We start from the raw sequence: 15,061 nt of genomic DNA on the forward strand, positions 1-15,061 counted from the left end.
AAAAGGGAGAAGGCTTGGCCTTCCCTTCCAAGGACTCCCAGTCTGAGCAGGAAACATGGCCCTATGCCTTACCACTGGCTGCTTTAGGCCCCCCTCCATAGGACTCTACTTTCTGAAGGAACTTCATTTACATCCTATACCAGGAGAAGGGAACAGTCTGGAGAAGAGGAAATGAAGGGGTTCCCCTCTTACTCCTCTCCCTCCATCAAAGGTTTCAGATATCTAGGAGCTTATAGGATAAGATTTAGAGCTGAAAGGGATCTCAGAGGCCAGATAGCCAACGCCCTTTCACAGATGAAGAAAACCAGTCCGGAGCAGGGTAGGTCCAAGGTCACAAAGTTAATGAGTGTTAGAAACAAGATTTGAACTCGGTTCTGGTGAAAAGGGGCATGTGATCTCAGCTGAGCTCCTCACACACCCTGCCACACCCAAGCTGCCACACTGGCTGCTTCTAAGAAGCCTTCCAGGGCCAATCCTTGCCAGCCTGGGAGTTTCAGGGGGTCCTACAGGCGATAGAGGTAAGGCATGGCCTTTTCCAATCTCTTCTTCCCAGTCTCTAGCCTTGGGTAGGTAGGTAAGCTCCCTTGGCCCCAGAGCTAGGAGTGGGAAGTAAGGCCCTGCCCCTCCTCTGCCTCACTGTGAGACCCTGGCCTAGATCCCACACCTTCCCTTGCCCTTGGTTTCCCCATCTGTCCAGAAGATTTGGCCAAGGCGACCTTTGTGGTCCCTTCCTGCCCTGACACTCTGGGATTTGGTGACTCCCTGCTGGGTCCCCAGAGGCCCTGGGAAGGAGACAGGAATTTGATTTGTTTCCTTGTTTTTCTTCCTCAAGGGGAGGGGGAAGGGAGATAGCTAAAGGCAGCCAAGGGTGAGGGCCAAATTCTGCCCTCTGGGAGCCACCCCTCCCAGCTTCCAGCTAGAAGTGTTGGGGGGGATGGGGGGAGGGAGCTGTGGTGGTGGGGGAAGTGCAGGAGGGAGAGATACAGGGGAGGGGGCTGTGGTGATGGAGGAAGTGGGGGGGAGGGATACAGGGGGAGAGGGCTGTGACATGCATGGGGGGGTGGCGGGAGGAGAGGGCTCTCTGCTTGTTCTAAGGGAGAGAGCCTTGAGACCTTTCCTGCCTCTGCCCCTCCCTGGGTGGGTTTGCTGAGTGGCTTTGGCCAAATACATTCCCCTCTCTGAGCCTCGGCTTCCATGCCATTGGAAAAATGAGAGAGTGGCACAGATGGATTGCAAGGGCCCAGCTTGAACCCAAGACCCAGAATGTCAGACCTAAGGAAGACTATAAGGAGACTGGTCCCAGGGGCTGGCAAGGAATTTTGGAGATTTATCAAAATCCATCCCCTCCCACCTAATTTTACAGAAGGGATAACAAGACTAGGAACAGGAAACCACTTGCCCAGGGTTACAGAGCAAATAAGGGAAGGAGGTCAAGATAGGAACCAGAGCTCCTGAGGCCTGTAAATCATCACAGTGTATTAACTCCCCTCCACCCCAGCCAGGAGTCTGTGACAACTTCTAAGAGTGGGGAGCTAGCTGTGAGGGAAGAGGAGGAGGAGGAGGAGGAGGAGGAGGAGGAGGCCTCCTGCATCTCCCCCATCACCCCTGCCCTTTCTGCTCTCTGGGATCCCTTCAGTATCTGGAGGGCTGACCATGGGCAACAGAGGTCAGGCTGCCTCTCCTGGGCCCCACTCAGCAGACTTGAGAGTGATGAGGGGTAGAGGTGGGGTTTAGACCCAGAACTCCCAGCACGACTGTGGGCTGGGGTGGCACCAGGATGGTGGTGAGTGTGCTTGGCCATGGAGCTATTGATAAGACAGATAGCTGGCTAAAGAGAAAACAATTTATTATGACAAGTTACAGCTATGGCTTCTGAGGGCTGGGGTTTCTCCTCAAAGGGACCCTAGAAAGCAGGACAGAGAGATGAGCCAAGCAGAGGAAACCCCTCTGTTTGCCCCTCTCTTCCCACCAGCAGCAGTCACTGCCCCTCCCACAACAAAGGGCCTCCAACTGAGCCCCCACCTCCCTCCCACAACTTCTTCAGGATCCTCTGAATGCTCTGAACCGAGAGTTGAAGAACATCAGAATCAGGATGATGAATTTGAAGTTCGAGGTCAGGGGCCACAGCAACAAGCTCTGAGGAAAGGAGGGAGCACAGTGGTCAGGAGGCAGCCTGGCCTCAGCCTGGCTCCCAGGCCCAGACCACTGGGGCCTGGGGCGTTGCCCCATCAGGGCCTCCTCAGACACCTCCAGGAGAAACACAGCTCAGCAGATGACTGCTGAATTAGTAACATTAGCCGTGGAGCACAGTTGTATTTAACTTCATAAGAATTTCCCAATTACATTTTAATCTGGTCTGGGCAGCACTTTGCTGTTTGTCACTAGACTACATGATCTCTAAGGCCCTCCCAGCTCTGACTTTCCCTGTTCTAAGGACTCTGACATTCCATATTTAAAGTCCCTCCCAACTCTTGCATTCTCTGTTCTAAGGTCCCTTATGGTTCTGATATTCTTTATTTTCAGGTGTTCTTCCAGCTCTGACATTCTAAGATTCTTCCATATGAGTGTTACATATTATACTGTCAGTCAGCCAGTAAGCATTTATTAAGACTTTACTATGTGCCAGGTATTGTGCTAAGTGCGGGAAATACAAATATAAGCAGAAACAAAGACAGTCCCTGCCCTCAGGAAACTTCAATTCTAATGGAATGAAAAAAAGAAGCTGAAAAAGGAGAAGAAAGATAGGAGAAGTTCTAAGCAGAACACTCTGCAGTGCAGCCTGGAGAGGGCTGAAGATAACTGTTGCCTGGACCTTCCCCTCAAAATGGAAGTTCTGGAAGGAACCAATCAATCAGAAGGTAATGCCTCAGGGGGCAGAAAATGCTGAGGATGAGGCAGCTGGTAATGCAGCTGATAGGGTGCTGGGTTTTGAGTTAAAAGACCTGAATTCAAATCTGATCTCAAATACTTACTAACTATATAACCCCAGGCAAGTCACTTAACCTCAACATGCCTGAGGTTCCCCAACTGTAAAATGGGGGTAATAATAGCACGTACCTCCCAGGGTTGGCGTGAGAATCAAATAAGATATGTGTAAAGTGCTTAGCACACAGTAGATATTATAGAAATGCTTCCTCCCCTTCCTCTGTTCTGATGTGAAAAGTAGTAGAGAAAATATACTCATGTATTCATTTGTTGTGTCCAATTGTGTCCAACCCTTCATGACCCCATTTGGGGTTTCCCATTTCCTTCTCCAGCTCATTTTACAGATGAAGACAGTGAGGCAAACAGGGTTAAGTGACTTGCCCAGAATAACATGCCTAGTAAGAGTCTGGGGCTGGATTTGAACTGAAGAAGATGAGTCTTTCTGACTCTATTCCCAGAACACTACCCCATGCAGCGCCACCTAGCGGCCCCCATGTATTTATGCTGTATGAATTAAGAGAGGTTACCTTGTGTTCTAATCTTCATGTTACAAACAAATAACTGTCTGGGAGGCAGCCTGTGGCATATACAGTATCAACCTCACTTAACATTGTATAAATTATGTCCCTACTGTTTGTAACAGTTTGGTATTATCTGACACATGTAGAGTACAGTCTGTTCACTTCAAGGCTTTGCACATAGCAGGTACCGGATAAATAGAATTCAGCCTCTGTGCTCGAGAACCCTGGTACTGGGGTGCACAGTTCTGTGAAGGGGAAAGAGTCAGACAGCCCGGGGGTTCTAGTCTATCCAGGAGGCGATTGAATCCATCCCATACAGGAACAGGATCTTCACTAGAACACACCCAGCAGATGCTCCTCCAGCCTCAGGCTGAAGACCTCCAAGGAAGGGGAACTTGCCTCTCAAGGCAACCCAGTGACCCTTGGGATGGCTCTTGTCCTCAGGAAGTTTGTCTTGATCTCAAGCCAAAACTGACCACCTTTCAATCCCTTCTTCCCCTTGCCCCACCCCACCGCCAATCCCTCTGCTCCCAGGTCTGCCCTCTGAAGCCAAAGAACATAGCTAATTCCCTTCCTACATGCAAGTACTAGAAAACAGCCATCATGATCCCCTTGTGTCTTCTCCAGACCGAGTACCACCAGTTCCCTCAGCTGATGATATACTCTGGATACCAAGCCCTTCATCATCCTGGTTTCCCACCACCGGAAATTTTCCCACCCATTAATGTCCTTCTTAAACCATGGTGCCTCCTCATGAAGTATGTGGGACTACCACCTCCTTATTCTTGGAAGCTACTGCCCCACTTTACATGGTTCAAGATCAGCTTTTTGGGGCACCCCATTACATGGCTGACTCATATTAAGCTTGTAGTCTACTAATACCCTCAGCTCTTTTTCAGACACACTCCTGCTTCACCATGTCTTTTATATCATATCCTTTCTGGGCTTCAGCTTCCTATTCTGTAAAATGAAGCAGCTGGATTCAGAGTGGTCATGCAAATTCACTATGGTCTATGAGTATATGATGAAAAATTATTTTTCCTTTGAAAAAAACCATTTGGAGTCACGAGGACCTGAGTTCAACTTACTAGCTTACTACTACAGATACTTACTAGTTGTGTGTCCCTGGGCAAGTCACTTAATCCCAATTTCCTTTAAAAAAAAGGCTCACCCATGTCTCTGACTCCATGCGGCAAATCTAAATCAACTCCTCTGCAGTCAGTTCATCACCCTAATATTAGATGGGACAGTGGCAACTCACCTATCCAGAGCCTACTTATCTAATGTCCTAATTTCTAAAAAGTTAGATTTCAGGAACCAAACTTATTTGTGGCCTTTTCTATTTCTGTCTTTTGCTCCTGTCACTTACTTTCATCTTTAGTTAACTCTACATACCCTTCTAATCTTTAAGAAAAAATTAAATTAAATCTATTTCCTCCCCTTCCCACTTTCCCCCTTGAAAAAGGAAAAAGAAAAAAGCCCTTACAATAAGCATGCCTAGTGAAGGAGAGCAAAATCCCACGCTGGCCATGTCCTAAACCTTAGGTCTGGGTCTGCACCATTAGTCTATCCTTCTCTAATCTGCTAATTCTAATCTTTTCTGGACTTAGAGAACCACAGCACCAGGATTGTAAGAATATTGTCTTGAATAAGAGCTAATAGGTTTAGAGTAAATACCCAATGGGTTCTCTTAGAAGAAGATGCAGAAGCTTGCATGCCCATGCACACATTTTGGAGCCCGGGTGTTTCATTTTTGGGGTCTTGTCACATTCTTGATTCTGTTCTGGACCAATGACTTCTAGAGAACAGCATATCAAATAAGTAAGGCCCAGTGACCTCAATTCAGAAGGACAGAGTTCCTGTGAGCTGACTCGTAGCCACCAAGTTCCACATACCTGCACTCTAGGCTGTTGATAAGAGCCCTAAACATCAAAGTTACCTACAGTGGGTTCTAGGTAACTACATCTGGCATCATTGAATTTTATAAAATTGGCTGGGTTCCTGACAACCAAGTTCTAGAGAGTCATGTGCCCTATAACTGAAGGGCTCCCCCCCGACAAAAGCCAAGGTCTTCGGCATTGGTCAGATGGGCTTTGGATAAGTGAGTTCCCATTGACCTATCCAGCATTATGACAACTGGCACCAGGGAATGCGTTCCAATCTGTAAATCTGGTGGGAGGCATTTCCTTCAAGGCCTCAAGATTCAGTATCAGACCCAGGGAGGAGGGGGCTTGCTCTGATGACTTTCTCAGAACATCTGAGCCCTCCACAAGCTATGTGGCTGAGAAGCTAAGGGGCCAATGGCCCAGCATTGACACTGACAGGCTGTGGCACCCTCTCAGTGCCCCAGGCAACTCAACAACTCCAGACTGCAGACAAGCTGTATTGGTAGAGGGAAGGTCCTCACCAGGAGTTCCCTACCTCCTATGAAGTCACAGGTCCAACAACTCATCCTCTCCTAAGGGAGGACTCAGAGCTGTGAGGGACCATGGAGATCACCTGATCACAGCCACTCTCAGTTCACAAGTGGAAAAAAAATTGAATTCTGGAGATTCGGGTCTTAGAATCACAGATTTAGAGATGGAAGGGAAGCCCCTGAGCCATCCCCTTCATTTTACAGATGAGGAAACTGAGTCTCAGAGACATTCAGTGCCTTCCTCAAGACCTCACAGCCAGGACTGGAATTTCCTAATCCAGTATTCTTTCCTGTGTACCAGACAAACCCTGGGCAAGATGACTGATGAGGTTTCAGTACATGGCAAGGCTAGGATTTCAGCCCAGGTCTTTTGAATCCAAATCCAATGTTCTTTCCATGACACTGTAACTGGGGAAGACATCTGACTTCATTCATGCCTCCCACTCTTTCCTGAACACCATGGCTTTTGCTCCAAAAAAACTCATTATCCCACCTCACCCCGATACACCCCCCCCCAAAGATCCAACTTCTACCAAGATGTGTGCAGATAGGTGATCATGGCTACAGCATTGGACCTGGAGTCTGGAATACCTGAGTTCAAATCCAGCCTGAGAAACTTACCAGTGTGTGACCCCAGACAAGTCACTGAACACCCTCTCTGACTCAGTTTCCTCAACTGGAAAATGAGGATAATAACAGCACCTATCTTGCCAGGGTTGCTCTGAGAATCATATCAGATCTTTGTAAAGGGGTTAGAAGAGTTCCTGGCATGTAAGAGTATCCTTCCTTCCCTCCTTAGCCAACCCAACAGGCCAGGAGTTGGTCTGGACACCTTCCCTATTAGTTCAACCCAATGGGCACCCCAGTCACTCACGTGGACAGAGTGTAGGAAACACCCCCAGCTGAAGTTAGAGATGCCTACGGTGTCTAAGGCTTCTCTGACAAAGTCATCTGAAGACTTCACCAAGAATTTTCTGGGTGGCATCTGGCTCATGTTGCTGGAAACTACCAGAGGAGTAAGAGTCTGGAGAAAGAAGTTGATGACTGGATGGAATATCATTACTGTCACTCTACCAAACTTCAGAAAGCTTCCTCCCCCTTAGCTTGTCTCCCGTCTTTGCCCCCAACCTCCTATTATCTCACCAAACCTGTTGCCTCTCACCAATCCCACTTACCTTGGCCCCCTTGCCCTCTTCCCAAGCTCTCCCCCATCTCTGAGCTCCTCACAGACTTTCCCATCCATCTCTTCAGGCCCTAACAGTTACACAAGTGCATTCACACACCCACACCCATACCTGTATGATAACTCCAGAGGACTGGTATTCCAAGGCCACAGACCGAGAGAAGCTATTCATAAAGGCCTAGGAGTGAGAGAGGGTGAGTCGCAGAATTTTAGCATCAGAAGAGACCCAGAGTACAGTTAGTAGAACCCACCCCTGAAGAGGAGTCTTCACTACACCCCTCAATGAGAAGTAGTCCTCCAGCTTCTGTTGGAAGACCTCCCAAGATGGGATGCTCACTACCTCCCCAGGCAGCCTCCACTCTGGGGCAGCTCTCATTGACAGGACCCTTGTTCTGCCCTGGGCACATCACTGCTCCTGGTTTTGCCCTCTGGGTACAAGGAGAACAAGAGTGGTTCTTGTCTACATGACATTCTTCCAAGTCCTGGAGGAGAGTTCCCAAGTCCTGCATGAAGCCTTTTCTTCTCCTGGCTAAATATGCCTGGTTCTATTGACCAAACAGCTAAGAAGTATTTAATAGCCCACTCTCTGCAGGGGTTCTTCTAGGCACTAGTGATAAGATAAAAACCGAAAGCCAAACAAAACAAAACAAAAACAACCAAAGCAATAACTGCCCTCCAGAGGCTTCCATTCTATCCTGAGAAACATGTGTCCATATGCATACATATCAAACATATGCAGCTAGTGGCCCAATGACAGTGTGCTGGGTCTGACTTCAAGCAAATCTGAGTGCAAATGCTGCCTTAGACATGTACTGGCTCTGTGACCCTGGGCAAGTCACTTAACACCAGCTGCCTCAGGGGAAAAAAAAGACTTTTAGTGAGGGGTAACCTACTCCCTTCAGAGGAAACTCATTCTATTTTTTATAGGTCTGGTAGTTAGGAAGCTTTTCTTGATATCATGCCTATATTTGTTGTTATTGAGTTGTTTCAGTCATGTGTGACTCTTCGTGACCCCAGTTGGGATTTTCTTGGCAGAGACGTTGGAGTGGTTTGCCATTTCCTACTCCAACTTATTCTGCAGATGAGGAAACTGAGACAAACAGGGTTAAGTGACTTGCCCAGGGTCACACAGTCAGTGTCTGAGGACAGATTTGAACTCTGGTCTCCCTGACTCCAGGCCTAATGCTCTATCCACTGTGATACCCAGCTGCCCCAAATCTAGATTTGCTTCTGCAACTTCCATCATTGTCCCTCCTTCTGCCCTAAACAGAAAAAGTTAAATCCCTTTTCCATATGACAGCCCTTCAAATAGTTGGAGACAGCTCTCACATTACCCTCACTTGCAGTCACCTCTTCCCTTGACCATACACACCCAGTTCCTTCAACAGATCTTGATGTGGCAAACACGAAAGGAGAGAATGGAACAGAGCCAATCTCCCTTGCCTCCCACGCTTTAGTACCATCTCAATGCTGATGACTCTCAGAGTACAACCTTTAGCCCTGGCCTTACCCATAAGCTTCAGGCCCATTGCCTGCACCTGGAGCACATCCAGAAGCAAGACAAGACCTTTTTCCTTTACCCATACTTCTTTCTGACCTTAGTACCACCATGCAACCATTCTCCTCTGATAAGAACCTTAGAGGTAGCTTTGCTCCTTCCCTCTTTCCCCTGCTAGGATCCAGTCAGTGACCAGGTCTTGAGGAGTTCACATCCCTGGTACCTTTCGTATCCCCTCCTCCCTTTCTAGGGACACCACTGTGGTTCAAGCTCTCACCACCACCTGTTTAATCCATCAGAACAGCCTCCTCACAGGTGTTCCTAGGTCCACTCTTTCTCCTTAACCATCTATCCCTCAAACCTTAGTGAGGATCACCTTGCTTATGCACAGATCTCTCTATATCAGTCCCTTGCTCAGAAAACTTTTAACAGCTCCTTATTGCTATTAAATAAAATGTAAAGCATCCTCTGTGTCCCAGCAGAATGATAGCTTCTTCCACCCAACATACTGTCATGTGCTTGAAGACACTTCTAGGCCAAGCACCCCCAGTCCCTCCAACTAATTCCTGTACTTCCTAAATATCACTCCCTCATAGCCCTGTTCTAAACTTCTGGACCTCAAAATCTTCTCTTCTTGCTATCTGCCCTAGACACTTTCCTCAGGACCTGGGACCTCCTCACTCTAGAGCATCCTTCCAACCTTGCTGCCTGCTCAGCCAAGGAATATTTCTCTGCAAGGGTGGTCACCCTGATCTTACTGGCCAGTTCCATCGGGAGTCTCCTTTTGGTGGAGATGCCTAGACTGACTCCCTTTTATTCCTCTCCTGGCCCTACTCAGGACTTTCTGGATTTCAGAATGATGACCCCTCTATTCCCCAAGCTTAGGGTAAGGATTGTTTATTTTGCTTGTACCCATATCCCCAGTGCTTATCACAGAACTGAGGCATAATATTTCTTAAGGAACTCTTGTGTCCTTCCCTCATGTGGCAAGCTTTGTCACTGCCAAAAGGCAAAAGTGAACCTCAGCTTCCATTGCTATCTCTCAGGAGGCTCCTGGGGCCCCACTTGGTAAGGGGGCACTCAGACTTTGGCTGGTTTGGTTTTATTTCTCTATGAGGCCTCCCATTATGAAATTACTGAACCCATAGGGGTAGTGGGTATATGGGGATGAAGGGCTTAGTATCTACTCTCTGGTTTTATACACACTAGACCTGAAACCGAGAGAGCTGGTTACCCAATGACTTTGAGAGAATCAGGGTAGAGGGGGCACTCCCCCCACCCCACTGCTCTCGCCTCCACATGGGACACTCTGTTCATTCCATCCCCATGCCTGAACCTCTTTCTTGTTCCTGGTAACTTGAAAGGGTCTGGGACCCATTTACCGTAGTAGCCCCATATAATGCCAAGAATGGGGAAGGCTGTCTGCCAGCCTCAGGGGATATGTTGATGATGACTCCTCGTCCCCTGCAGAGTTGGAGAAGAAAACTGAGAATGGCAGAATCAAAGGCAAATGAGTGTCTCAGGGGCAGAGGGGTGTGTGAGATAGGCCAGGAGGTCTGTATGGATGGGAAGGCAGGTTCTAGAGATGGGGAGAAGGGGATGCCTGGGCCCCTACCTGGCTGCCATCTCAGTCAGGATGATCTGGGTCATCTGTGGAGGAAGAAGCAAAGGCTAAATCTACCCAATGATCCACCCTTGGCCCACTCCCCAATCTCTCCCCATATCCCCCCCCACTCCCTTCCATCCACTGCCAACAATGCTTCTTGTCTCTTCTGCCTCACTGTCACCTGAATCATTGACAGCATGTTAGAATTCATCACATCTCTGAAGCTCTGGGAAGACAGAGGACACCTTTCATTTTTCATGGGCCCCATGGTCTCTCACTTCCCCCTAAAGCAATCTGGCCATGAATTCTCAGGTTGGAGTTTGCTGAGACATTAAGGTCTTTCTCAACCTTCAAGGCTCCCCATGCCCCAATCAAGTTCCAAGTCCTCTAGGAAAATTTCCCTAAGCACTCAAATCCCTTCCCCCAAGCTTGACCCAAGGCCCAATTAAAACAAATCAAACCACATTTGTAAATAAATAGAGGGAAGACAAATAGACTTAAACTGGAACAAAGTGTCAGAATTTTGAAGGCAATATTTTGTCAACATTGATTATTATTATGGCCACAAAAGGAAGGAGAGCTCACATTTCTCACCTGATTTAAATTTACAAAGCACTTTCTGCCTGTTGGAAAGGTGGGAGAGGTGGGGGTGGTGAGATAGGAGGGAAGATGGGGCAATGAAACAAGGGGCACATAAAGAGGGCAGGAATAGGGAGGGGAGAAGAAGAGATGGAAAAATTGAGAGAAATGGAAAAGGGCATGAGTTGGGCAGGGAGGGGGGATGTAGCTTCCTCTACCTTGCCTGCATTCTTCAAATCCATTAGCTTGTGGAGGGTTATCTTGGAAGCTACTCTAACATTGTTGACTGTAAAAACACAGGTCAGTACCACAGAGCAAGGTGATGGAGAGGAATTCTAGGGGCAGGACTGAGAAGGGAAGAGGGAATGGGTGTGTACCTAGAATGCCGATGTCTAGGCCCTCCAAGCCTCTTTCAACTGTCTCATAGATCTCTAAGCCTCCAGTGAAGTCCACCTGGATGACTCTTGTTTCCTTACCATGGAGTCTCTCTGTAGGAAAACTCAGAGAATTCAGAAACAGAAGCTTAATGCTGCTCCTTATTACATAGATGAGGAAAGGCCCAGAGAAGACATGGGATTGACTGGCTCAGGCTCACACACATCTCGTATCTAGCAGAGCTGTGTCCAACCTGGGTCTTTGGGTTCCAAATCCCATTGTGGAACCTTGAACAACCTCACTTCTCTCCCATGGCCCTCCTTTCTAGTGCAGCCCTCACCAATGTCCTCTGCCTCCCGATGTAACTTGCTGAGATATCGGCTCACCAGTACAACATTGAGGCCTCTTCGGGCCAGCTGTATGGAGACAGGAGAATGGGGAGATTGAGGGAGTGGGCACACAGAACCTCCCAAACGTACAGAAGACTCAAGAGGGTCCATCCAAATAAGCTGGTGTGCATAGGACAAAGAAGGATGTGGGGAATTCATAGGAACCCCTGGGCAGAAACATTCAGGACAAATATGGATGTACTTACCTGTCTGTCTATGTATCTGTCCTGTCTACTTGTGTTTCTATCATCTATCCATCTTTCTGTATGTATGTATATACATTCACATGTAACATTAATTAGTACATTTATATGTATTTACAGAGGAATCCCCCTGCAAACACATGTCCTGAGGCTCTAGAAAATGATGAGGGCACATAGAGAAAAGCACACAAGGGAGAAACACCGAACGCAGGGGACCATGTATGTGGAATGCAATGGAATAGATATGTGGGGTTCTGCCCAGGTACATTGAAGAGAGATTCAGTTGGCCCCTCATGAGCATAACTCCTGCCGATTCCACTTGTAGCCCCAGTTACCACTGTAGGAAGACAGACGCTGGGAATGCAGACCTGTGTGTCCCTGGGGGGAACCCTCTGGAGGACCCACCCATTGGGAGATCCCAGGAAGAGGCAAGAGAGAGCCTCTACTCTCCACCTTCTTCTGAATCTACCTCCATGGTCCAGGAAATGAAAAGCACTTTAACCTGTTTATACAGTGGAACTCAACCTTGAAATGAGAGCCTGCGCAATGGGAATGCGCAAGCAGGGGCCTGCAGCCCTAGGGACATCCCTGCATATGAGTACCTATATATGCAATACACAGATCAGAGGATCTGAGATGTAAAGCCTCTCAGGACTCCGGAAATCATTTAGTCCAGGTGCCCCCAATGTTACAAAACAAAAACGGGGCAGCTAGGTGGTGCAGTGGATAAAGTAGGAGTCAGGAGTACCGGAGTTCAAATCTGGCGTGAGATCAAACACTTGACACTTACCCGCTGTGTGACCCTCGGCAAGTCACTTAACCCCAAATAACCAAAAAAAAAAAAAACAAAAGAAAACCAAAAAACAACAAAAAAAACCCAAACCAAAAAAATGACCTGAGGCTCTGAGAAATTTAAAGAACTCTGGGGGGTTACCCATGTCATGGAATCAGATTCAAGGTTCAGACAGACCTTGGGGCACCCTGGTCAGACACTTATTTTATAAACAAGGAAAGTGAAGCCCAGAGTAGAAGTGACTTGCCTAGGGGGGTCACATAGGGTCTGAAGCAGCTTCACCGAATTTTGAATCCAGGTTCTGGAGTCCTCCATCCATGGTGCGCAGACTCTTCTGAGGCAGCAGGTCACAGTACCCCTATCATCAGAGCCCTTGACCCTTCCCTCCCCCTTGGGCCCTTTCCCTCCCTCCTCTTCCCACACACCTGCCCAGGCCCCTTGCTTCCTGAGAGAAATGCCAAGGCCCAGGCCAACCTGGGGTAGCCCATAGACCAGCAAGGCATGGCCCAGCCACCAGGCTACCCGCAGAAGCCACCAGGTTGCAGCCACAGTGCCTAGCATTTGGAAGGGTGAGCCACCTAGTTCCATCCACGACCCCATCCCAGACAAGACAACCTGGAGGCTCTGCAGGACAGCCTTGGTGAGGGGCAAGCTCAGCTCTACAGAATCCTGAGAATGAAAGGCCACTAGATCACCCAGGTCCTAAGGTCTGAGGGGGGAGGAGTCACCTGGCACTGAAGGACTGGTGGAAGGCCCACTTGGAATGGTAGGGGGCGGGCCGGCCAGCGTAGGACCCGTGGTACAGGGACACTGGCTTGCTGGAAGAAGCCATAGCGCTACCTGGTGGCCAGTACTGGCTGTGCAGGGTAGGTGAGGAGAACGCCCAAGGGCAGAGACGATTTTTGGGACCTTAGCCTGTGCCCCCTCCTCCCACTGTATCCCCTCCATCCCGAGGACACACGACCATCTCTTTCCAAAGATACTTTAGGGGCAGCTAGGTGGCGAAGTGGATAGAGCACCGGCCCTAAATTCAGGAGGACCTGAGTTCAAATCTGGGCTCAGACGCGTAACACTTACTTAGCTGTGTGACACTAGGCAAGTCAGTTAACCCCACTGCCTAAACAAAAAAAAAAAAATCCAAAGACACTTTATTGAAACCTGGTGAGGGTACAGAGGGTGAGGCAGCTCCCATCCCCCAGGCCCTTTCCATCCGCCAACCCAGTGGAGGGCCCCTGAACCCTGGATAAAGGAGCACTGAGACGGCCTCTACCAACCCTCCCCAGAGAAGCCAGCAAGGGACACTAGACCTTGGGACCACAGTGGGGGTGGGACACAGGTGAGGAGGGCTGCTCCTCCACCATGCCCAGGGGCTGGCTCAGCAGGAGATTGGATGTCAGGCAGCAGTGGGCAGCTGGCTACAATGTCCAGGCACTCGGTAAGGGCACGGAGGTTGCTACGGGCCAGGCGGATGCTGTGGGCAGCCGCCAAGCCCACCTCCTGCGCGGCGGCTAGACGGGCTGCCAGGCCGGCCACATTGAGGCCAGCTCGCCTGTACATACCATGCACCACGGCGCTCACATCGTGGCCCAGGCGAGCCTAGCTCTCAGCCAGCCTGTGTTGCAGCAGTGAGGCCTGGCGCGAGGCAGGGAGCGTAGCCGCTGCGGGAGCCTCGCTGCTGCGGGAGCCTCCTTTTCTGCCCACTGTGGGCCCCGAACCACCACGAGTGGAAGCAGATCCTCGTGGGCCACCAGGGTCGCGGGCTCCTCCTCAGAGTCAGTCTCAGGTGCTTCCCCAGCTACGCGCAGCCCAGTGGGGCGGCCCCAGTACTCAGCACCGAACCCAGGTACAACTCCTCTTCTGACGAAGATGCCGCTTAGTCCATTTTGATCACCTCCCCAGGAAACACAGTTTCGGGTCACCGACCTCGCAATACTCCGATGGCCTGAGAAGCCATGGCTTCTCAGGCCCAGGAGCTGTTGGGGGAGAGGTGGCAGGGCGCTTTATTCTGGCGACCAAAGCGGGGGCCATCGAGTGACAGGAGGAGAGAGTGACCCATCGGGAGAAAGAAGGGAAGCAGATAGGGCAGGGACCCCACTAGCGCAGAGACCAGGGCTGCGCTGAATGGAGCGTGGGATAGTCTCTAGCGGGGAGAGGTGGAAGGCACTCCCGCAAGCACAAGGGCATTATGCGAAGGCGGAAGTTGTAAGATTGGAAAATGCTCCCTGAAGGCTTGTGGGGATCCCTCCTGGGAGGGGTGCCAGGAGAGCCAGGAACCAAAAGTGGAAAGGAGTTCGAGGGAGGGTGACAAGACACTGAGGGGCAGTAAGGCACTATGGAAGGGGACTTAGAACTTCTAGGAGCTTTGGGAGTTTGGGTGGGGGTGGACGAATTATTCCAAAAAGTAACCATGAGAGAGACGGCATAGTGGGGAGCAGGGAAGGGACTGCATCATTCTGAGAGGAGGGGATTCCATAAGGGGGCCCTTAACGGAAGCAAATTGCTACATAACAGGGACCATAAGAATGGTGCGGGAGGTGTGGAAGAGAGGGAAGGAGGAAAATTTCGGGGGATGG

The 15,061-nt window shown here is 49.6% G+C and overlaps 1 protein-coding gene and 2 pseudogenes across 3 annotated transcripts in view; all 3 read right to left on the reverse strand.

Moving 5' to 3' along the window:
- Positions 1–1,829: 1,829 nt before the first annotated feature.
- Positions 1,830–13,525, reverse strand: LOC110203631 (17-beta-hydroxysteroid dehydrogenase type 3-like). 2 transcript variants are annotated; one of them, XM_020980127.2, is made up of 8 exons: positions 11,444–13,525; positions 11,106–11,216; positions 10,331–10,375; positions 10,159–10,193; positions 9,926–10,007; positions 7,158–7,223; positions 6,737–6,886; positions 1,830–2,136 (listed from the first exon to the last, which is right to left on the reverse strand). In XM_020980127.2, exons 3-8 carry the CDS (start codon positions 10,358–10,360, stop codon positions 2,041–2,043), a joined length of 459 nt encoding a protein of 152 aa, XP_020835786.1. In that variant the 5' UTR covers positions 10,361–10,375; positions 11,106–11,216; positions 11,444–13,525; the 3' UTR covers positions 1,830–2,040. The 2 variants fall into 2 exon arrangements, with proteins under 2 accessions (XP_020835786.1, XP_020835785.1); XM_020980126.2 differs by having other exon boundaries at positions 10,331–11,216.
- A 94-nt stretch (positions 13,526–13,619) lies between these two features.
- LOC110203634 (biogenesis of lysosome-related organelles complex 1 subunit 3-like) lies at positions 13,620–14,442 on the reverse strand (annotated as a pseudogene).
- The window catches only part of LOC110203908 (biogenesis of lysosome-related organelles complex 1 subunit 3-like), a 66,854-nt pseudogene continuing 65,412 nt past the window's right edge, over positions 13,620–15,061 (reverse strand). The window contains exon 2 of the transcript XR_013482604.1: positions 13,620–13,795. The product of XR_013482604.1 is annotated as a biogenesis of lysosome-related organelles complex 1 subunit 3-like (transcript). The remainder of the gene's footprint in view (positions 13,796–15,061) is intronic.

The sequence above is a fragment of the Phascolarctos cinereus genome, unplaced genomic scaffold (genome assembly GCF_003287225.1).
Source record: "Phascolarctos cinereus isolate Bilbo 61053 unplaced genomic scaffold, phaCin_HiC Scaffold_726;HRSCAF=1367, whole genome shotgun sequence".
Lineage (NCBI taxonomy): Eukaryota > Metazoa > Chordata > Mammalia > Diprotodontia > Phascolarctidae > Phascolarctos > Phascolarctos cinereus.